The sequence below is a fragment of the Drosophila albomicans genome, chromosome 2R, assembly GCF_009650485.2.
Source record: "Drosophila albomicans strain 15112-1751.03 chromosome 2R, ASM965048v2, whole genome shotgun sequence".
Classification (NCBI taxonomy): domain Eukaryota; kingdom Metazoa; phylum Arthropoda; class Insecta; order Diptera; family Drosophilidae; genus Drosophila; species Drosophila albomicans.
In genome coordinates this window covers 33,405,601-33,428,094 of record NC_047631.2, presented here as the reverse complement: position 1 = coordinate 33,428,094, position 22,494 = coordinate 33,405,601, and the positions used below count along the sequence as shown (strand labels likewise).

General features: G+C 38.3%; 2 protein-coding genes across 10 annotated transcripts in view; one reads left to right on the top strand and one right to left on the bottom strand.

Annotated features, from left to right (window-relative positions):
* LOC117576076 (elongation of very long chain fatty acids protein AAEL008004) overlaps positions 1-16,407 on the top strand; it is a 44,644-nt gene extending 28,237 nt beyond the window's left edge. For 7 of the 9 annotated variants that reach the window (XM_034260615.2, XM_034260618.2, XM_052006407.1 and 4 more), the window contains 9 exons: positions 5,309-5,487; positions 6,838-6,920; positions 9,616-9,723; positions 10,955-11,038; positions 12,002-12,058; positions 13,308-13,413; positions 13,488-13,624; positions 13,691-13,846; positions 14,516-16,407. In XM_034260615.2, the coding sequence (XP_034116506.1) occupies positions 5,430-5,487; positions 6,838-6,920; positions 9,616-9,723; positions 10,955-11,038; positions 12,002-12,058; positions 13,308-13,413; positions 13,488-13,624; positions 13,691-13,846; positions 14,516-14,878 (1,152 nt within the window). In that variant the 5' untranslated portion in view covers positions 5,309-5,429 and the 3' untranslated portion in view covers positions 14,879-16,407. Of the gene's footprint in view, positions 1-5,308; positions 5,488-6,837; positions 6,921-9,615; positions 9,724-10,089; positions 10,171-10,954; positions 11,039-12,001; positions 12,059-13,307; positions 13,414-13,487; positions 13,625-13,690; positions 13,847-14,515 lie in introns of all 9 variants that reach the window. The other 2 variants (XM_052006410.1, XM_052006409.1) reach the window with 2 other exon arrangements.
* A 719-nt stretch (positions 16,408-17,126) lies between these two features.
* LOC117574549 (mediator of RNA polymerase II transcription subunit 12) lies at positions 17,127-22,434 on the bottom strand. Its single transcript, XM_034258421.2, has 7 exons — positions 20,431-22,434; positions 19,414-20,372; positions 19,196-19,349; positions 18,530-18,654; positions 18,357-18,459; positions 18,017-18,300; positions 17,127-17,960 (listed from the first exon to the last, which is right to left on the bottom strand). Exons 1-7 carry the CDS (start codon positions 22,081-22,083, stop codon positions 17,849-17,851), a joined length of 3,390 nt encoding a protein of 1,129 aa, XP_034114312.1. The 5' UTR covers positions 22,084-22,434; the 3' UTR covers positions 17,127-17,848.
* Positions 22,435-22,494: the final 60 nt, after the last annotated feature.

The following is a 22,494-nucleotide window of genomic DNA, read 5'->3' as shown; positions in this document are numbered from 1 at the left end:
TCTATTCATTTGTTTAAAATGAATCATTCCGAATGTTGGCGTAATTCAATTTTAAATTTATAGACTCTACTTCTGTGAAATTAAATAGCTAACAATTATTTTTAGACACTAAACTGATAAAGTTGTTTCATCCAAAAAAAAAAACAATTGCTTTTTCAAGAGATGTTTTTATGAATTTCTATAAAAAGGATCAAGATTATGAACTTGAATAATTTGAAATTAAAATTCGTTACGTCCAATTCTTATACTTTTTCTTAACATAAAGAAATGTGTCTCATCTTTTTATGAATTTATACTGAAAGGATTGTTTATAGTTAATATAGTTTATATTTAAATTTGCTGAAAACAAATAAGTATATCTTCTTGTTATTAATTTGTATAGAAAGGATCTTTCATATTAATGTTTTTATTATCTCTTTTTTTATTAATTTGTATAGAAAGGATCTTTCATATTTATCTATTAACAAAACAAGTGTCTCATCTGTTTATCAATTAGTTAGAAATGATCCTTCAAAGTATTGTCTCTATTCAATTACCAAATTCATTGACACTTTTCGATGTCAAATTAAATCTGCTAATAATTATTTATAGACGCTAAGCTGATAATGTCACAAATAATGCGATAAACAATTTAAAAGTTGACTCTGCTCATTACCTGCGCATTCCTGGAACACTTTTTCGACGTAAATTACGCAGATTACATCATCTTCATCATTGTGTTATTATTATATTTGTTGTCAAACAATTGTTTGCATTGTTGAGTTTTGAGTTTTGAACTTCAGTCAAGCATAGCGTTTTGTGTGTATTTTATTATTCATTTAATCAGCATTTATGCAGATTCATAATGATTCTTGCTCGGTCATCGTGTTAGGCAGAAACAGGTTGCGAAAAAGAATCCGTTAATTTGACACAATTTCAATCGAATGAATCCCTCAGCTTAAAATTGATTTTTAATAATTAAAAATCAGGTTGTCTTTTGTTTGCTTAACTCTTTTATTGTAGAAGGTGCATTGATTCCGAATATCGGGTTAATATCGGGTAATTCCCCCTGGTTGCATTGAACTGGAAGTCAACAAACGATTTAATGCTCAAACATAAACCTTCGCGCACTTGTTGTTGTGTTGTGTGTGCCCTTAAGATACAAATTGTATCTCATGAATGTTGCGCACGTGCCACAGTTGCTGTTCATGGCTGTTGAGCTGCTGAGCTGTAATTACATGCTGTTATTCAAGATCGATTCGCTGTGCATTGAAAACATCGAAAAAACAAAAACACTCTAGATAATTGGCCTGCTCTTGTTTTTTGGCTTGTCTGTCGTGTCTTTTGGCCCATTCATTGACCTGGCCAGCACTTGTCGAGCGAGCATGTCAACACTTGGGCCAACTAAGTTGTTGCCATACAAAAATCAATAGGTAGAATTGAATACGCGAGCTGCTTAGACAACCCTCCCTCCCTCCTTCCACTCACTTCTACTTTTTATACCAGCTACGTATAGGATAGAAAGGGTATTAGAAGTCTTGCCTGTATAGCCTTCAGCATGTGTTAGTATTTTGCGGTATATTTTTAGTATATTTGTAGAATATGGTTTTATGCAATATAGTACAATATAGATATGCCAATTATAGTCTTTGGTATATTTGAGTATTTTTGCAGTATATTTTTGGTATATTTCTACAGAATATGGTTTTATTGAGCTAAAATATATTTTGAACGTAGTACAATTTTGATATACCAAATATAGTCTTTGGTATATTCTAAAACTTTTGCAGTATATTTTTAGTATATTTGTAGAATATTGTTTTATTAAGCTAAGATATATTTTGAACGTAGTACAATACCAATATATCAAATATAGTCGTTGGTATATTTGCAGTATATATTTTCGGTATATTTGTAGAATATGGTTTTTATTGAATTATGGTATATTTTGAACATAGTACAATATCCATATACCAAATATAGCCTTTGATATATTTTAGTATTATTGTAGTATATTTTTGGTATATTTCTATAATAAGGTTTTTATTAAAAATGTGTATAGCGGGCATCTAGCAGTCGAGCACACTCAATAATAGTTTTCTTATTTGTATTTTTTTTTTTGGGCTTGCAACGCACGTGACACCTTTTTATTTTCTTTATTTTCGAGGCGAGGCAAGTCGAGGCGTCGTCGTTGTCACTCCCTTCTCGCCCTGCTCATTGAGCAGCCACTGACATAATATGTGGCAGCAACCACTATTGCCACCACTCTTGCCACTATTGCCACTCGTGCCACCGCTGGTGGCAAGTACAACAACAATTACGCGCAGCCACGCGTCTTTTAGGCGTCATTCATGGCGTGTTGCTTGCACATTAAACGCGCTTTTCTTTTAGGCGCTTTTTGTGCCAGGGCTCTGAAAGTGGGCGGGGGTGAAGAGTGGGCGAGTAGGGGGAATAGGGGGGAGGGTTTGTGACTCACTTGGAGAGCAGAGGCAGCTCTCTCGCTTTGCTTTTCATTCAAGAAATTCGCTGCGCGACTCTGCGCAAAAGCCAGCTGGCAAATAAAAGAGGCAAAAGAGCCAACGAAGAGAAACCTTAGCAAGCTGGCATTAAAGAGGGGGTGAGCGAGTAGGAGGGGGAGCAGCACATCACGTGATGGTGTGTGTGTGTGTGTGTGACAACGTGGCGCCGGTTAAGCGGCATGTTTGTCGCTGTCTCGGCAGCAAATGGAGGGAAAAGGAAGAGGAGAAGGGGAAGGGGAACTGGAACTCAATTCGCTACGGATTTTGGCTTCGAATTCGGATATGGACGCGAGTGTTGGCCTGGCCAACAGAGCGGGCGGGGGGTGTCTTTTTTCTGTTTTTTTTGGGGTGTCGATTTACATGCTCATGTTGTGCATTGTTGCTTCATGCTTCGCTTCTCTGTCTATGTGTGTGTGGGCTTACAACGGGGCTCAGCAAATGGCAACAAAGCGAACGAATGAACGTTGAAATCAGGTCAATGAAATAGCAATATTTGGCACGGCTTTAAGTCGACGCTTTGCTTCTGTTTTTGCTGTTGCGTTGTTGTTGTTGTTTGGCATCGCATTGCTGTTTGCCTCTTCTTCAGCAACGCGAAGGTAAAGCTTCAGTCCAAGGGCCCCTCCTCCCCTTCCCCCTCTTTGTTGAGGTGTCGACCTAAGGCAGGAAAAAACGGGCCAGAGTAAAACACAGTCTGCTGCTGCTTGTTGTTGACAGCCAAGTTTGTGTTGCTTTCTGACTTTGAATTAATTTGTGCAGCAAGTGGAGCAAGGTTTGCAGGACACGCAGCAGCAACATCTAAAAGCAGCAACAGTTGATGCACTCAAAGAAAAGAAAGTGCAAGGAATATAGGAGAATATTACAAAGAAAAAAACAGTAGAAAGAATATTGGAATAGTTGCACTTAAAGAAAAGATAGTGGGAAGAATAAAAAAGCTGAAAGAATATAGGATTATATTTGCTGCAGTCAAAGAAAAAAGAAGCTGAAGGGATATAGGAAAATGTTACAAAGAAAAAAGAACCTGAAAAAATATAAGAATATATTAGATGCACTCAAAGAAAAGAAAGTGCTAGGAGTATAGGAGAATATTACAAAGAAAAAAACAGTAAAAAGTAGTAGGAATAGATTTGGTTCACTCAAAGTTGAAGGAATATAGAAATATCCACTCAAAGAAAATAGAAGTAATATAGGAAAATATTACAAAGAAAAAAGATGCTCAAGGAATATTGGAATAGATCGAAGAAAAAAGAAGCTGATGGAATATTGAAATATATTTTTGGTGCAATTAAAATCTAACAGAAGCGAAAAGAATATATGAATATATTTGCTTCACTTGAAGAAACGAAAGTGCAAAGAATAAAGGAATATTTTTACTGCACTCGAAGAGAAAAGAAGTTGAAGGAATATAGAAAAATATTACTAAGAAAAAGGAAGCTGAAGAAACATGGGAAAATATTACAAATTAAAAAGAAGCTGAAAGAATATAAGAATTTATTTTTGGTGCACGCAAAGAAAAAAGAAGCTGAAGGGAATATAGGAGAATATTACAAAGAAAAAAGAAGCTGAAAAAATATAGGAATTTATTTTTGATGCACTCAAAGCGAAAGAAAATCTAAAGGAATATTTGTTGGAATAGCAAAAGATTACAAATTAAAAAGAAGCTAAAGAAAGCGCAAAGAAAATGCGAGTGCATAAAATTTGTTTAGCATTGAATCAATATTCAATTAACAGCCAATTGAATTAAAGTGAATGCAGCGCATTCATAATAAGGCAGATGTTCAATCAACACAAAATATGTTTAGCAGCCTTTTTCGCTCAGTGTATTTGCACTGGCCCCAAGAAACTGAAGCTGAAGCTGGCCAATGCCAGACATGCTTGACCTCTTTCTGCCCACTCTCTCTCTCGCTCTCTCTCTCACTCTCCGACTCTCTCTTTCTCTCTCTGCTGTCTGTGATGTAAGCAATTAGACACGAGATTCCTTTTGAGCGTGGTTATTAAATATTTACAGTAGCACGCGGCGTATGAGTAACGAAAGACTACTGAGCGTATGAGTAATGTGTGGAAGCAAGTGTTTGTTGGGTGGCAAATGACGTCAACACTTGCTATGCATACGATATTTTATTTATTTATACAGAGGCCCGTCCAATTGAGCTAACTTGGCTAAATAAAGTGCGGCTGCTTTTTTGGGCAACATTTCCAAATTGCAATCTCCAGAGAGTGAGAGAGAGAGAGCAAGAGAGAGGGGGAAAAGAGCTGTCAGCAGCTGCGGCTATTGCACTTTTAAAACAGAATGTGTTTGAGTTGTCTGTCCTTGAACTTTTGCGCTTGCCATTTGTCCTACGAGTATTTGCTTCGTTTTATTACTCATACGCCGCATGTTACATTTCTCACCTCGCTTCAAAGTGTGTGTGTGTTTTTGATATCGATTCATTGCTTATCTGGCTTATCGCTCAATTCCCCGTTCATATCATATCTTCTGTTTTTTTTTTTTTTTGTTGTTGGCCCGCAGCTCAAAGTCTGCGCTTATCGAAAAAAGAAAAAAAAAAAGAGAACGGCAACTCGAATTGGAATTGGAATTCGAATTGGAATTGGAAGCGAGCAACGAGCTCACATCAAATTTTATAAACAACACGATGTAAAAATATGTGCCGCCGAAATGCTGACTCGCAACTTTGTTGGCTTTCAGTCAGTTCAGTTTATTAACCCAATTTCGATTAGTTTATTGCCGCGTTCAATATATAAAACTATATAACTAAGAATAATTTCGTTATTGTTGTGTTATTTAACTAATTTCAATTTCCTTTTCTTTGCAGTTTTGAACAACTTTAGCAGCGAATCGCTTAAACAGAAATCAACACAGAAGCCGCAAAACAAGCAGCACACCAAAAACTACACACACACACACTCTCTCACACACACACACACAGCAACAAAATGGCCTTAATTATGAAATACATCGAGAGCATAAACAGATATATGGACTCACATAGTGGTAAGAAGCAACTTTATATAGATTGTATATAGTCTCTGCTAATTTGTGTAACCTTGATGTGATTGTGTTCTCCCTCTCTCGCTCTCTCTGCGAAATGTTTAAAGGTTTAGCAAATGATTGAGTAATTTTTGACACCAGCTCACTAATTAAAGAGAGCGAGATCTTCTCTTTGTAATGTTTCTATTTCAATGTCAGAAACGTGTCTCAGTCTGATCCTTTATCGCTATTCGCAGTTGTCGCTGCTTTGTTGACTCTAAACATTATACCACAAAAAACAGAAAACAGCAGAAAAAACACGGGCCAACAGCCCGCGTTTGACAAATGTTTAGCAATTTGAAGCGCGAGCGCTAAATTTATGTTTCAACATGACATGGATACAACAACGACGACTTCGAGTTACATTCGACGCGGCATCAGATACTTTTCGATTGCCTCTGCGTGTTTTGTAGCTTCGATTCGATTGTTTTAAGGGGCGCCACATGCAATGATGACTTATTGGCCAGCTAGTCTCTATGGAAATGAGTTAATCAAAGTCTCAAGTGCGATATCTCCCTTTTGGAATCAATGCTAATCCGCACAACTTAAGAACCTCATAAACGATTAAGCAATTCAATTAAAAAACAATTCAAGTCCCATAAATCGCTAATCTAAAACTTGAACTTGAGTTGTTTGCCACTCAAAGTAGATTTCCTTTCGTCTGGTTTTCGATTAACTCGTTTCGCAATTTCACTTGGCACATTTTTCAAACGCGTTAATTAATAACGAACATTTCGTATGTTTTTTGTTTTAACTTTGCAAGTTTTTCGCGTAATCCATTCATCAAAACTTAGCGCTCATCAATTCCGTTTTGTTTTCTGTTTTTTTGTGTTATCTATTCGATGAAATGTTTGCTTATATTTAATAATTATTATTGATTTTTCGCCGCGTTTGGCAATCCAAAAGTTGCGCTTGCATAAGTTATGCAGAAACCGACAAAAAAACAACAGAAAAAACAAAAAAACGCCCCAGCTAAATTTATCATTTAACCAAACCGAACTGAACTGAATGCCAAATGAAGCAATCAATTTTGAGCGAGTAAAAGATACAAAATGTATCTGTAAGTTTTCTTACTGCACGTCTCACTCGCTGCTCACGCCTCATTATCATTATCATTACCATCATCATCATCATCAGCATTATCATTAGTTTTTTGCTGGGAACGTGCAACAGATCACGGTCAATGTGCAATGCTAATGTTGTTCACATGATAACAGCGTTTACTCAAGTCTTTTATCTATCTATTAGTTGTTAGTCGGTAGTTACATGTTTCTGAATAACCTTAACCTTCTGTGTCTTTATTTTCTTTGCCAGATTCAAGGACAAAGGACTGGCCCATGATGTCGTCACCCTTCCCCACACTGGCTGTCTGCCTCACATACGTCTACCTGGTTAAGGTAAGTCTGAAAAACAAACAAGGAAGAAAGCAATAGTCGAGTGTGATCGACTCTAAGATACCTTTTAGCTTTACTTTTAATAAACACAAAACTGTGCGGCTTTATAAATTAATATGACGAATTAATATACCAAAAACACAAATATTACCAAAAAGCAAAAATATACTGGATATACTGAATATGCGATTTGGAATAGAAGCAAAACGGTATTAATCTGAAAATATACCAAATTAATGTACCGAAAAGACTAAAATATGCCGAATTGATATTACGAAAAATATTAACATATGACAAATTTAAATACTATCAATTTGTGAAATATTCTTAATAATACCAAAATAATATACCGAAAAGACTCAAATATACCGAATTAGTATGCCAAAAAATACTAAGATATGCCAAATTAATATACCCTCAAAGTACGACATATTATTTTTTAAATATACCGAATTAAAAGTTTAAAATATACCAAATTAATATACTGAAAAGACTAAAATATTAACATATGACAAATTAATATACTAAAAATTTGTGAAATATTCTTAGTAATACCAAATTAATATACCGAAAGGACTCAAATATACCGAATTAATATGCCTAAAAATACTAAGATATACCAAATTAGTACGAAATATTATTTTTTAAATATACCAAATTAAATAGTTAAAATATACCGAATTAATATTTCAAAATATACTGAGATATTCCAAAAAGTATATTTGGTATATCAATATACTATTACATTCAAAATATACCATAGAGTTCAACATATATCAAAATATACCAAAGAAACAACAATTATTTTTTAACCTTTTAAGATTTTTATCTTTATCTTTTTATAAGAAATCATAAATACTTTAGTTAGTATATTCTATATACTGAATATACTTTATGCTATCGGAGATGTCTTCTTCTGCCTGTTACATACTTTTTTATCCTATGGTTAATGGGTATAGAAAGCCAGTATATACTTTATACTGAATGTACTTTATGCTGTCTTTTTTACCCTATGGCTAATGGGTATAAAAAGCCACCTGTTCTCTCCTATGCTCTTTTATGGCATCCACTTCACTTTTACACTTTTACACCTGGGATTTGGGTCACATGGCTCCGTCCGTCCGTCAGTCTCTCAATCTTTAAGATAATCTCAAGTACTATTCCCATGCGGAAATCGGGCGACGCGTCGCGTCCGCGTTATCACTTGATAGCTGACTGACTGCTTACTCTTTTTTTTGTTGTGTGTTGTGTTGGGTTGTGTTCTGTATTGTGTTGAGCAAGTACACACTACATTATTTATGATTCACACACACCCACATTTATGCAGGCATTCTAATCATGAGGCCTGCTTTAATATTAGGCCAACCCACTCAGCACTCGCTCTGATAGCAAACACCAAAAAATATACGTGCTTAACCACTCTGAACAGTGAGTCAAATACAAAAAATACCCGACAGATTAACAGACAGATAACTGCATTTTCGGTCTGGACAAAGTTAGATTAACACAGCTGAAAAACCACTTCTGATTGTGATTGTAACGACAAGAATAAGAGTTACACCATAACATATATTTATGTTTTGGACAGCTGATTTACTTTTGATTACAAAATACTTTGAGAGTAACTTTTGCAGTTTAATTGTTGACAGATTTTTATCAAAATTGAATTCTTAGTTAATAGATTTTAGTTTTATTAGAAAAATGGGGTAAGATTTTATTGTACTACTTTTAAGAAGAATGCAGATTGCTAAAAATTTCAAATAAATTTATAAATCAATGTACCAAGTAGAGCCTTCGGTATAATTTTAGTATTTTTGGTGGTATATTATTAATTTGGTATATTTTTTTAATTATTATTTTCAATGTAGTACTATAGCAATATACCGAATACAGCCTTGGTTATAATATTAGTATTTTTGCGGTATATTTATTTGGTATATTTTAAAATTAATACCACAATGCAGTCTTTGGTATATATTTTAGTATTTTTGTGATATATTGATTTGGTACATTTTTAAATTAATACCACAATCAAAGAATGTAGATGTTAAAAAGTTCAAATAAATTTCTAAATCAATATACCAAATAGAGCCTTCGGTATAAGTTTAGTATTTTTTGTGGTATATTAATTTGGTATATTTTTAAACTGTTATTTTTAATCTAGTACTATAGCAATATACCAAATACACCCTTTGGTATATTTTTAGTATTTGTGAGGTATATTAACTTGGTATATTTTAAAATGAATACCACACTGTTTAGCTTTTATTCACAATGAGTATCAGATATCTCACATCTTTAAACATAAATGCAGCTTGTTTAAAAGTAAGATATTTTTTGTTGTCAACGGTTCGTATGCGTATTTTGTGTGCTGCTTACAACTTTAATTTATAATACTTGGCTCATAGCAACGAGTTCTTACTTGCTGATAACTATATGTAAAACTACACAATCTTTCAAAGATTAGTCTTAAGCAAACTTTAAAGCAGTCAAACAAATTAAGAAACTATTCAGTTTTAAAGACACTTTAAAAAGTTGCAAAATTCTTAGCTATTCAATTGCTGAATTATCTATGAAATGTTGTATCAATCAAGTCGATTTCAATTGTCGTGCTGACTCGGCAATTTGCAGTTTGCTATAAAATACAATTAGCAATGTAGCTAATGATAAATATTTGTGTACGTTTTTATTTTTTTAGGTGCTTGGGCCGCGATTAATGGAGAATCGAAAGCCGTTGCATCTACAGAATTTGCTGGTCGTCTACAATGCGTCACAGGTTGTATTTAGCGCGTGGCTCTTCTACGAGGTAAGTACACAAAGTACACACAACAAACACAACAAATACACACACCAACACACACAACAAACCATCAACAACAACAACAACAATGAGACACACAACAACAAACCATCAACAACCAATATCAAACGCATCGCATCGCTGGCGTCGTCGAGGAGACAACTTGTAACCAGGCAACCTGCAACATGCAACATGCAACCTGCAACTAAGCTGCCACTGTCATCGCTGCTGCTGCTGCTTTTAATGTGCACTTTTAATTTTATGTTTACTTTTTATGTATCTTCTCTCTTTCTTTCTTTCTTACTTGCTGTCTTTCTTTTTTGTGCTCGTTTTGTTTTTGTTTTTTTGGCATTAATCTGATTTCGTTTTTAGTGTTTAATGGGCGGCTGGTGGGGCGCATACAGCTTCCGCTGTCAGCCGGTGGACTACACCGATAGTCCCACATCCCGGAGAGTAAGTGCCACAAAGTCTAGTCTACTCTATATAAAATAAATAGTAACCGCCCTTCGATCGTCAGTAAAGTGAAGTGAAAGTGCTCTCCACAGATTATTTTGCATCAAAAGAAGAAGTCTCTGCCCTTTTTTCTCTGTTCAGTTACAGCTAGAAATGATTAAATTATTCGCTTTATTCGCTCAGCCAAATAACCAAGCAATGCTTCCATTCAACTATTATTATAAATTATACTTACATTTACTTTTATTTAGCTTTATGCTCCACAATCTGAAAAAAGTACTACACGAGGCGAGCAATTGTGTAGCTGGTTGCGACTTGCTTAGACTAGATAATACCAATACTATATACTGTCTTGTATATAAATGCTAGCTGGTGATTAAAAAGAAAAAAAACAAAAAATATTTTTGCTTTTATTAATCGAATTTATTGCCTTTTAATTTTGATTTTCTTATTAGTTTATTAACTATTTAAACGCTGTCTACTAACATTCCCCAAATAAATAAATAAATCAATCTGCACATGTGTAAATAGCACTGTGTGTCTGTCTGTATGTGTGTGTGTCTATCTGTGTGTGTGTTTGTGTGTGTGTGAATATCTTTTACAGCTGAAGCGCAGACGAAGAAGACGACGCCAAAAAAAACGAATCAAAAACAAACGCCACAACTCACAAAATTCATTACAAAACTACAAAACAACAAACTGAACTATCGATCAACTATCAAACGAACTATCGATAACCAACAACGAACACACAACAACGTTTCTCAACACTCTACATTTGCAGATAGGAGTTTCCGGTTGGCTAACAGGACATTATAGCTTCCGATGTCAGCCAGTTGACTATAGTAATAATCCTAGAACGTTAAGGGTATGTGTTAACCTCACAACGGTAACGATAACGATAACGATAAACTATATTCGATAATACTTACGATAAATGCATCCCCCCAATATTTCCCCAATATTTGCTTTGGTGTGTGTGCGTGTGTCGAACAACTTGGTTCTGGATTAGAATAGAATAATAATACTATATACCACATATATATACTTAATATACCCGGTGATCTATCATAAGCATTAACCATATCTTTGTATATAGCACTAACTGATGCTAATCCCGATTGAAGCATGTAACTGTCAGCAAACAAATTTCTATCCACAAATGTGTCACTAAACTTTTGAGACCTTTCCACAGCTCTTTTTTACAGACCTTAGGATCTATGTTATATATCTTCTTGGGCCCCGACCTACCTCAACCTCTCTACACTTGATTATCTTTATCTACTTTATATATACATACAATTTAATTACTTTCTTGGTCAGGACTTCAAGTTGAACTCGAATTTTAATCAATTAATTGAATGTTTGATATTCCCCTTACTCTTACCCCCTTTACTTCTACTGAACTCTCCACTCTCTCTATAAACAATTTTGATGCATTTTGACAATTAATATAATTACTTATAGTCTTTAATTGATCTAGCGTGATGCATGAATGAACCCCGAATGAATTGAATTGAATGAATTGAAAGTGAATTTGATTATGATTTAACATTAACAATGAATCTACTTTTTCTCCCTCTCTCTCTCAATCTCTCCGACTCTTTCTCACTCTCTCTTTCGCGCTGAGTGTGTGTGAATTGAGCAAGTTCGGCTTGCTCGAACTTTGTCTACGCTACGTCGATAAATGAATCAAATTTTTTGATCATGAACGTAGCTTAGACTCGTATGCATGAATTTAACTTGATCGTTGATCATTAATAAAACTTGACTAATCGATATTTTTGCTCTCTTTCCTCCCCTTGCTGCCTCAATCTACTTCCTACGTCAGATGGTTCATGCGTGCTGGTGGTATTACTTCTCCAAGTTCACTGAGTTCATGGATACGGTAAGTTTCGAAGCTCCAAATTCATTTCGATTAACCTAGAATATTTACTATCGATTATAACCATCGATAATTGCATACAAGAAGTGTACAATTAACTGCATTGTGCAATTAGTTTAGTGATTTAAACTAGTTTTCGCCTAAATTTATACAAGTATTAAATGTAGTTGCATTTAACGAACATGTATTTCATATTTAGTATTATTTTCGTTTCTTATTAGTCTTTGAATAGACACCACGACTCGGATGAATTCTGTTATTGAACTATTTCTTAAAATTGTAGATCGATAGCTAAATAATTTTCTTTTCTCTAAGGGACGTTCCCAGCGTGGAAGAAATCTTTTCTATTTTTATGAACATTTAACATTCTCAAGTGCATTTTTAAGTAGTTAAAATGGTCATATCACAAAGCAGTGTATGTAAGACACACTTTTAGGATCTTATCTTATTTGTCCTGTGTTTTTACGGTATATAAATTACTCGTTCACCATATGGTGATATATTTATTTAGTCTCAAGCTAATTCGATGCACTTATGCACTTCAAGTTCATGCTTGAACAGTCTTATTTTCTTTTTTATTATTTTTGGCAATTTTAATAAATTATTCCTTTTGTTAAAGTGACATATGAAATTTGTTTTCAATTGAAATTTCAGTTACACATTTTTTCACACTTGTCATATAATTAATGATTATTTCTTCGAATTTGAAACATAGCTTTGCGTCACTTTATGGGGTCATTCAAAAATCGGCCGCTAATGTTTAATAATTTATGAAATGCTTCAAATTGAAATTCCAGTTTTTTTAACTTTACATATTTACATATTATTTCACATTTGGGTTTCATTTAGAGTCCCTTGATTGAACCAAAAATAATGTATTTAAGAAATTCGGCTCAGGAATTTATTAAATACTTTTAATTTACATTCACGTCACTTGCTCGAATGTAAATTAAAATCATTCAATAAATTACTGATCAGAGCCGAGTTTTTGTGTAATAATTTTTACATATAAATTACATTATTTTGGCAATTTATTTATAATTATATGTTTTAAAATATTTTTACATATTTATTACATTATTTTGGCAATTGATTTATCGTTAAGTTTTAGTTGATGTATAGTATATATTTATTAAATTTTTTTGATTTATGATTCAATAAATCAGTTAAGTAATTAAGTAAAAAGAAAGCGAAATGTACGCACTCAATAATTGACTTTTTAAATCTCTCTTTCTCTCTCCCTTCTCTATAGATGTTCTTCGTGCTGCGCAAGAAGACAAGTCAGGTGACTACGCTCCATGTCATTCATCACGGCTGCATGCCCATGTCCGTGTGGTTCGGCGTCAAGTTCACGCCAGGTGAGTAATCTTTGAGTAACAAATCATTATCAATCACTCACTCACAACTCTCTCTCTTCGTCTCCTTCTTAAAGGTGGCCACAGCACCTTCTTTGGCCTGCTCAATACCTTTGTGCACATTGTGATGTACACTTACTACATGTTCTCGGCCATGGGTCCACAATACCAGAAGTATCTCTGGTGGAAGAAGTACCTGACAACGCTGCAGATGGCAAGTTGAAAACGTTAAGCGATAAAACTTTAGTTATTAATCGATTTTCTCTCTCTTCGATTGCAGGTCCAGTTCATTCTGATCATGGTGCACGCCTTCCAATTGCTCTTCATCGATTGCAATTACCCGAAGGCCTTCGTCTGGTGGATCGGAATGCACGCCGTCATGTTCTTCTTCCTGTTCAACGAGTTCTACAAGGCAGCCTACAAAAACCGTCTCATGGTGAGTTTCCCTAACGGAAATGAGCTTGATCTTCTTCTCACGTCCGCCCCATTATGTTGATAATTGTCAGCGCTTCCCACGTTGGGCCACATTCATGCCGGATTGAGTTAATGAAAGCGTTGCAATGCCAACTCTTATATCATCCCATTTATCGACTCGAACGCCTATTGCATGTTGTCTCTGTCTCTGTCTCAGTCTCTGTGGTCTAAATTCATTAACGAAATTTCGTCAAGTAGGTTGTAGAGGGACGGGAAGGGGGGGAGAAACTGGGTGCCGAATTCCGATTGCCGCATAAAAGACCCAAAAAAAAAACAAGCAACGACATAAAAACGCCAAATGACGTCGTTTAATGATCGCTTACGGTGCTTGGAGTTGCGAGTCGACAACAGACAACAGACAACCGAAAAGCGACCCACAGCATCCATTGAGTGCGGTTCACACAAGTGAAAGTTGAATGAAGAAAAAAAACAGAAAGAGCCGAAAAAGAGAGAGAGACAAATGAACAAAAATAATAATAAAAGTAAAAATAATAAACAAATGCTGACAAAGCGATTGCATAATCTGTTCGCGTTCGCTTTTCGGCTTTTAGTGGGGCACAACGTGTCGCATGCGCAATGTGCGCGATCAACAAGCATACGCCTAGTAACACAATCTCTCTTTTTTTTGCAGAAGAAGAACGCGCAGCTGGCGAACGGACATGCCAAACCTAATGGCTACTGCAAGAGCATCAATGCCCATGACGATCTGTTTCTGCCACAGCCGGTGGCAACAGCCACGCCCACAGCTGCCACAGCGACGACAGAGGCCAAGGCCAATGGCACGCTGGCCAACGGTCATGCGAATGGCCTCAAGAATGGCTACAAGCAGCTGGCCAATGGCAACGGGAATGTGGCCAACGGGAATGCGGTGCACAGCAAAACGAATGGCATTCTGCTCAATGGCTATGGAAATGGCAGCAATGGCAACGGTTATGCCACAAAGCTGCTCGACGATGTGGCACAGGAGCTGACACACCGAAAGACACCCAAATAATATCGGGGCAATGCGGGTCGGCGCCAACACAGAGCTTAGAGCAGAGAGAGGAGAAAGGAGAAAGGAACAGAGAGGATCAAGAAGTGAAGATCGATCGAGGATCGAAGCTAAGCAGCGCCAGGAGCAGCAAAACTGTTTGTTCCACACGAGTCATAAGCACACACACACACACAAACACACCTTCAACTACAACTACACCACACACATACACATGCATTCACACATACATACACACACAACGGAGCAAGCATAAACATGCACACACAAAGAGAACAAATATATTGTTATTGATACGAAAATATTTAATAATAATTATGATAATGTATGTGTGTGTGTGTGTGTATGTATGTGCATTGCTGTTCACATTGCATTGCATACCATTAATTAATTAATGAAAAATACATTTTTTTTGTTGCTTTTTTCTCTTTTTAACTATTTTAGTTGTACAAAGCTTTGTATAGATAAAGAAAACAAAAACACAAAAAACAAACAAAAAAAACAACAACTTAAAAATCACAAAAAAACAAAAGCATAAAAACAATTTATTAATTGAGCCTAATGCTTATTAAAATTAATTGTGTGTGAGCAAGGAATTAATCTATGTATTTAAGCATAGAGTTTAATTTATACAGTATATAATAAAATAATAAATGGCAAAACAAACAAAAAAAAATATACATAAAACAAAAAATTCACAACTAGTTGGTTCCAGCATAAGTCACAAAAGTTTTGTAAATGTATAAACATAAAAAAATAACAAGCATAAGTAAATGGAAAATCACAGAAATGGTCATAAATTGTATGTAATTTAATATTAGTCGCAATAATTGTTGAGGAATTTAACACAGCAACAACAACAACTACAACTACAACAACAGTCACAATTGTTTAAGTCAAGCAACAAATGACGTTTCAATCATAAACGACCACGAATATAAAGTAAAGCAAAAAGCAAGCAAACAAAACTCTTAAAAAAATGGAAATCAAACAAAAACAAAAACCTACCCACATGTTTCATTAATTTATTACAAATAAATTATACCGCTAAACTGCAAAATACAAATACAAATTAATTATAAAATATGCAAATTTTGCTATTTCATAATGTTACAACAAAATGAAATGAAATGAAATGAGAAAGAAAAGAAAAACCCACACAATATTTATAAGCTGACAAAATGAAACTAAGAAATCCCGAAAGAAATCCCCGATTACAACAGAAACCACAAAGTAGACTTTAAGTCCCACAATTTAGGTTCCATAGGTAATTCAATTGCAATACATTTTGTATGCGTTGTGGTAGCCATTTTTGTGGATCGTGGAGCAGTATGTAAACACTATGTATGTAATTGTAATTATTATTATTATTATTACGATTATGATTATTATTATTATATACAGAAACAAAAAAATACAAAAAACAAAAATAATGTGTAGAAAATTAGGCGAAAATGGAGTGGAGCATTTTTTCAATAAAACACTAAAAAACAACAAAAAAAAAACAAACACAAAGTTCGCTTATGTAAAAAGGCGTTTTTTAATCGGTGGTCAATTAACAAATAATTGCAGTTGCAAATTCAAATTCAACGTTTGCATTAAAATGGCGCATTTCTATTGCAGAGCTGTGACGTCACACAACAGATGTAAACTCTGATCTAATTCCCGCCAAAATGCAGCGTGCACTCTCTCACTCTCTTCCTCTCTTTACTATGACAAAGCTTTCTCAGCTGTTGGCTGACTCACACACACACACATGTGCTCAACCCACTTCCAGTGAAGTGCAGTGCGCTGTCTCTCTCTCGCTCTCTAACAGCATGGCAGCTGTGCAAAGCAAATCCGCTCGCTGCCGATTCTGTTCGCCTGGTACTTCAGCTGACTGTGGGTATGGGAAAAGTCGTTCGTTTGGCGTTCGATCGAGTGCGCGGCACACACACGCACGCACAGAATATTTTGGAAACCTGAAGCGGCAGCTGTGCATTGAAAAATTAAGCAAGCGTACCAGGCGAACAGAAATGGCAACAAGCTCATTCGCTTGCTAAAGTCAGCCATTCACACATGCGCTCTGTCCCATTTCCGCCCACTGCCGTTCCGCTATCTTTAGGGTGACCATACTTTGGACTCTAAAATATACCTCAAAGGCAAAAAATATACCAAATATGCCACATTTTTACTAACCTTGGTTACACCTCAATGCAATAAACGCATGTAAGGCGCCAAATTCAAAATAAATTCAAAAATGATTTGTAGGTTCTCTATACGGTTTTATTAACATTTATAATTCGGATGTGTTAGATTTTACATATTTGGCCGGAGAGCATACGCCAACGCAGGACGTATTGCAGCGATCCGGTTGCAGTTTTGCGGTCTATCGATATTATTTTAAACTTACGATCTAGACTTGTTTTGCTACGAGCTAAGCGTGTTAAGCTGTCCGTCCATAAGCGGGTAGGCAGAAAGTAAAATATGTAATATGTAAAGTGTAGTGTGTAAGTGTAAAATATGTAAAATGTAGAACACAGAAGTCAACTACTTAAGTGGTAGGCAATTGTTATCATCATTTGATTGATACTTATGCACGACGAGTACGACGACGAGTAGTACAACGAAAAATCATCTCAAACAGCTATCTATTCGTAATCTGTAATCTGTAATCTGTAGTCATTGTACTTATGTGTAGAGTAAACATAGAACTAGGCGCTGCTGTGTTTATGGAGCGTGTGTGTGTGTTGAGTTGTTTTTGTTTGGGGTGTGCAAAGTGAGAGATGTTTGCGCTGCTGTTGGCCTGTGAGTGGGGGTTATCATCTAATCTGTATCTGTATCGGTAATTGTATCTGTATCTGTATCTGTATCTGCTTCTATATTGGTATCTGTATCTGTGAGTAAGCAGCCAACGGCCAACTGTAGATTAGAGATTTTAAAAACATCTTAATTCTATTTCCAAGCAAACGGCCTCCTCCGATCATCATCGTATCAATTGCGACGGGCGCGACGACGTGCATTGCCAGCAAATGGTGTGGCATTCGGTGCTCCCGGATGCTGTCCGCTGTACAAGTTGTCCAGAAACTCATGCAAAGTTGCCTCGCTGCAAACAGTGAATTATTTGAATTTGTTTCTCTTGAAGATTAAGTGGCTACTCACCTGACACCACTGGCTGGGCCACCGGGATGATGGGGATGCGGCGGTGGCTGCTGTTGATGGGGATGCTGCTGTTGCTGTTGTTGCTGCTGCTGTTGTTGTTGCTGCTGCTGCTGCTGAGCGCCGCGCACAATGCGATACTGCACCATGTGCGAATTGGGCTCCAGATGCGACAGCGCACCCTTCTGGCAGTTGGCCCACTCGGTTATATCGTAGACTTTGCCATCCATCAATGCCAAATACTTCCAGCGCAGACCCAGCATGCTAGTCTCTGCCCAAATGTCGCCCTGCAGAAGGAATACAATTAGTTGTGCTCTGCTAGAGATTGAGATCTTTTACTCACATCTTTGGCCGAGTGGCGTATCTTACAGGAAGCGCATTCACGCGCCGCATAATGAGGACGTTCGGTTAGTTTGCGAGGATGACGCTGCGCACAGGTGCTGCATCTGTTTGGCGATAGTTAAGTTGGAATATTAGCAATTATTTAGATAGTATAAAATATAATAGACTGCTTACCTTATAGTATTGGCCGCCTCGGTCATTTTGGTTTGCAACTGCGACAACAAATCGTGCAGCTCCGTCCACGCCTTCTCCGCGTGCAATGCCTCCGCGATGCTTTGGTCATAGGCAAGACGATTTTCCTGTTATAGACAATAAAAGTTAGTTAGAGTGAAGAAATTAACAGTGAGTACAAGTTATGACTTAATTTCTAGTAAATGGTGTACAACATTTGATGGGTAGAAGCAACTGCTTAAATGAAATGTTAAAGAGTGTGTAAATGATCATTTGGAAAATATTTAAATGACAATTTTCATTACTTAAAAGAGTGAAGATTGTTATAATTGATAATTAGTTGTTTTGAATTATTTAAATGTCATTATTTAAATGACAATTTTGTTCTTTTAAAAGAGTGAAGATTGTTACATTTGATAACTAGTTGTTTTGAAATTGATTAAATGACAAATTTTCATCACATAAAAGAGTGATGATTGTTACAATTGATAATTGGTAATTTTGAATTATTTAAATGCTAATTTTTCATCACATAAAAGAGTGATGATTGTTACAATTGATTCTAACCAAGAATGGCTTAATCTCTTCCTTCTTTTTAGATATATCCATTTACTTTTATGACTCTTGCCTTTATCCCATCTAAGTTGTAGTTATCCTCACTCTACTTACCGGTTCACCGATCAACTCAAATGCACGCTGCAGCACCTTGAACGCCTCCTCGGCGCCTGCCTGCTTATTCTTGTCGGGATGCACCAGCACAGCGATCTTCTTGTAGTGCTTACGTATCTGCTCCTGCGGACTGTCCGCTGGCACGCCCAATATGCTGTAGAAACAAAAGACAATTAAGTACTTGACTTGAATTAAGAAATGTTTAAACATTTACTCACCTGTAGGCATCCTTGCCCTTGCAATTCAGCAGCGAGTACATGGCCTCTTCGCCCGTCTGCGGCAGGCGACCCGTCTTGAAAGCCTCAGCGTTCGCCTCGGGAGGCTTTCGCTTGTAGAATCGCCGCCAGAATGCCCAGCGCGAGTTCTTCTTGAAGCGAGCATCAAAGCGACGCCAATAATTGCGCCACCAAATGCTCGGCTTGCCCGAGTTCTGCTTCAGTTCCTTGTGCAGCTGGCGAGCATACGCAACGCCAGCCACATACGCTGTGGTCAGACGCTCGTAGGCCATGCTGCAGCCGAGGACGACAATATCGTAGACCAGATAGAAGAGCCAGGTGAGCAACTTGAGCGTGTAGATCCACCAGGTGTGCAGTATCCGCTTGGCCAGCTCATAGTTGCGATTCGAGCTGCTCGCATGCGATGGCGAATTGGATGAGGCGTAGCCACCGCTGCGATTGCGCTTCGAGGAGTACGAATAGGAGCCGGAGCTGGAGCCTAGATTCGAATTCGATGAAGTCGCGTAACGCTTCGAGGACGACGAGTTGACATTGTTGTTGCTGCTGCTGCTGTTGTGGTGGTTGTTGTTGCTGCCGCTGTTGTTGTTGTTGCCACCCGTTGAGTTGCTTGAATTGCCATTCGAGTAGTTGGCGTTGCCATTGTTGCCGCTGTTGCTCCGATTGCTGTTGGACTTGCGAGCTGCGTAGTTTTGGCTGTTGCTGCTGTTCGAAGCATTGCTGCTGCTGCTGTTGCCATTGCCATTGCTGCTGCTGTTGTTGTTGGCCTTGCTATCGCTGCTCGCCTTGGCGTAACCATTCAGATTGCTGCTGTTGTTGCTGCTGCTATTGTTGAGTTTCAGCTGCACTGGACGCTTCTTCTCCTGCAGCGGTTTGCTTGATCTCAGCGTCGACTGTGTTGCTGGCTGCTGCTGCTGTTGTTGCTGCTGCTGTTGCAACAGTGGCTGTAAAAGATAGTTTATTTAACTGTTTACTTAACCAAATATTTCAACTGCTACTCACCACTTGCTGCTGCTTTTGCACTGCTGACTGCTGTTGTCGCTTCTTGCCTCGATGTCCTGTTGTATTCCCGGGCACATCCTTGAGCTCATGCAATGGCGAACGCTTCGCATTGTTGCGCTGCTCCCGATTACCATTGCCTTCGTCCTTGCCCTGACGACGCTGCGGCGCATGTCCATTCTCCAAATTGTTCACAGAACGCGATTCGCCGAGGTTGCTGTTGGCGTGTATTGTCGCCGAGCTGCTGCGCAAGCTGCTGCCCTTACTCAGCACATCGGAGTAGGACATGGGCATCGGCTTCACCTCGGCCACAATGCGCTTCTTGCCCTCGGGCATTGTTCCCGGCACCACAATGGGAGCTTTCTTAATGGCAGTGGCTGCAACGGCTGCGGTTGCTGTTGGAGTTGTTGCAATTGTTGCAGCTGCTGGTGTTGCGGCTGTGTTAAGTGTTGGGACTATGTTGTTGACCACTTCCACTGCTGGCTTGGGCGGCACTTCCACGCTCTTCGGCGGCAGCACAACTGGCGGCTGCTGCTGCTGAGGCGGTTGTTGTTGCAACTTGACTGGCGAGCATTGCTGTGGTGGCGTCAAAGCTGGTGGAACAGCTGTTGCAACTGGCGCTGCCAATGGAGTGGCAGGCGTGGCTTCCTTGTAGCTATTGTTGACTTGCTCCGTTGGCAACTCGCCACCAAACTGAATGTAACTGGCGCCTGTGAGATTTGGCGACCAGTTGTTGACCAGGTTGTTGATGAACATGTTGGCGCTGTTGCTGGCTGCAATGTTTGAAGAGATGACAGCAGCCTCATCGAACTGATGGAATTGCTGCGGTGCTGGCTGCTGTTGTGGTTGCTGCTGCTGCTGTGGTTGTTGTTGTTGTTGCTGCTGTTGCGTGGCAATGTTCATTTCGGGTTGCGGCAACAGCGGATTGGTGGCAAACAGCTCATAGAGTGGCGTCTGTTGAGCAGCTGCCGCCTGAACTTGCACCGGAGGCTGTTGTTGTCCCTGTGCCTGGGGAGCAGCTGCCTGCTGCTGTTGTTGTTGATGATGTGGATGCTGCTGTTGTTGTTGCTGCTGATGCTGGTTTAGTGTTGCCATGTTGATATGCGAGAAATTGGCCGCAGCAGCCGCTGCTTGCTGAGCGTAGACATCGTTTACAGCATTCTCGGAGCAGTGATAAACCTTCAAAAAGTTTCCATGGCCCACGGGGAGCACAGAGTAGGTCTCGGGTTGGCCAGGAGCTGCTCCTGGGTAAGCCAAGTTGTACAAATATTCGTTATAGACGTGCGCAGATTGCGGTGGTTGTTGTTGAGGATGTTGTTGTGGCTGCTGATGTTGCTGGGGATGTTGTTGGGGATGCTGATGATGATGTTGCGGTGGTGGTGGTGGGTGTGGATGATGGGGCGGATATTGAACACCTAAATGCGGGGGTGGCGGTGGTGGCCACATCAACGGCCCCTGTCCTGGCTGTTGTTGCTGCTGCTGCTGTTGCTGATGCAGCAAGTGTTGTTGTTGCTGCTGCTGCTGCTGTTGTTGTTGATGTGCCAGAAAGTTCGCCAACTCGGCACTGTGCGGCGGCAGCTGATGATATGTGGCGGCAATTGCCTCATCGACGTCGACGATGCCGCTCCGCTCATCCTGACGTGTCCGTGTCGTCATATCCCGCAACACAACGGGAACAGCCCCGTGCCAATGCCAGCGCGTTTTTTTTTTTGCTCTTCTCCTCCCTCTTTCTCACTCACTCACTCACTCACTTTCTGCTCTGCTCACGCTCTCGTTCGCACTGACGCTGAGAGTCCTATTAGAATTTCATGCGATTGTGTAGTGCGTCAATTGTTGCGCGCAGTCTTTGCATTCGCAAGTTGCTGTTTGCTGCTTGCGTTAGTTGTGTGGCAACGACACACATAAATAATAAATACGTTGCTACACTGCTCGCTTTTTTGCAATAACTTTTAACACAAATAATATATTATGCTTGCGTGTGTGAGTGTATGTGGCAAGAAGAATACCAACTTGCCAATCACCCGGAGCGTCAGCAGGGCTGACAAACGAACTAGCATATCGATTAAA

Excerpts from the sequence above, each read along its gene's own strand:
- LOC117574549 (XM_034258421.2), bottom strand. The coding sequence starts at position 22,083 with ATGACGACACGGACACGTCAGGATGAGCGGAGCGGCATCGTCGACGTC. Across the intron at positions 19,350-19,413 it reads AAGGGCAAGGATGCCTACAG|CATATTGGGCGTGCCAGCGG; the intron begins GTGAGTAAATGT and ends TTGTTTCTACAG. Across the intron at positions 17,961-18,016 it reads GGCCCAGCCAGTGGTGTCAG|CGAGGCAACTTTGCATGAGT; the intron begins GTGAGTAGCCAC and ends CACTGTTTGCAG.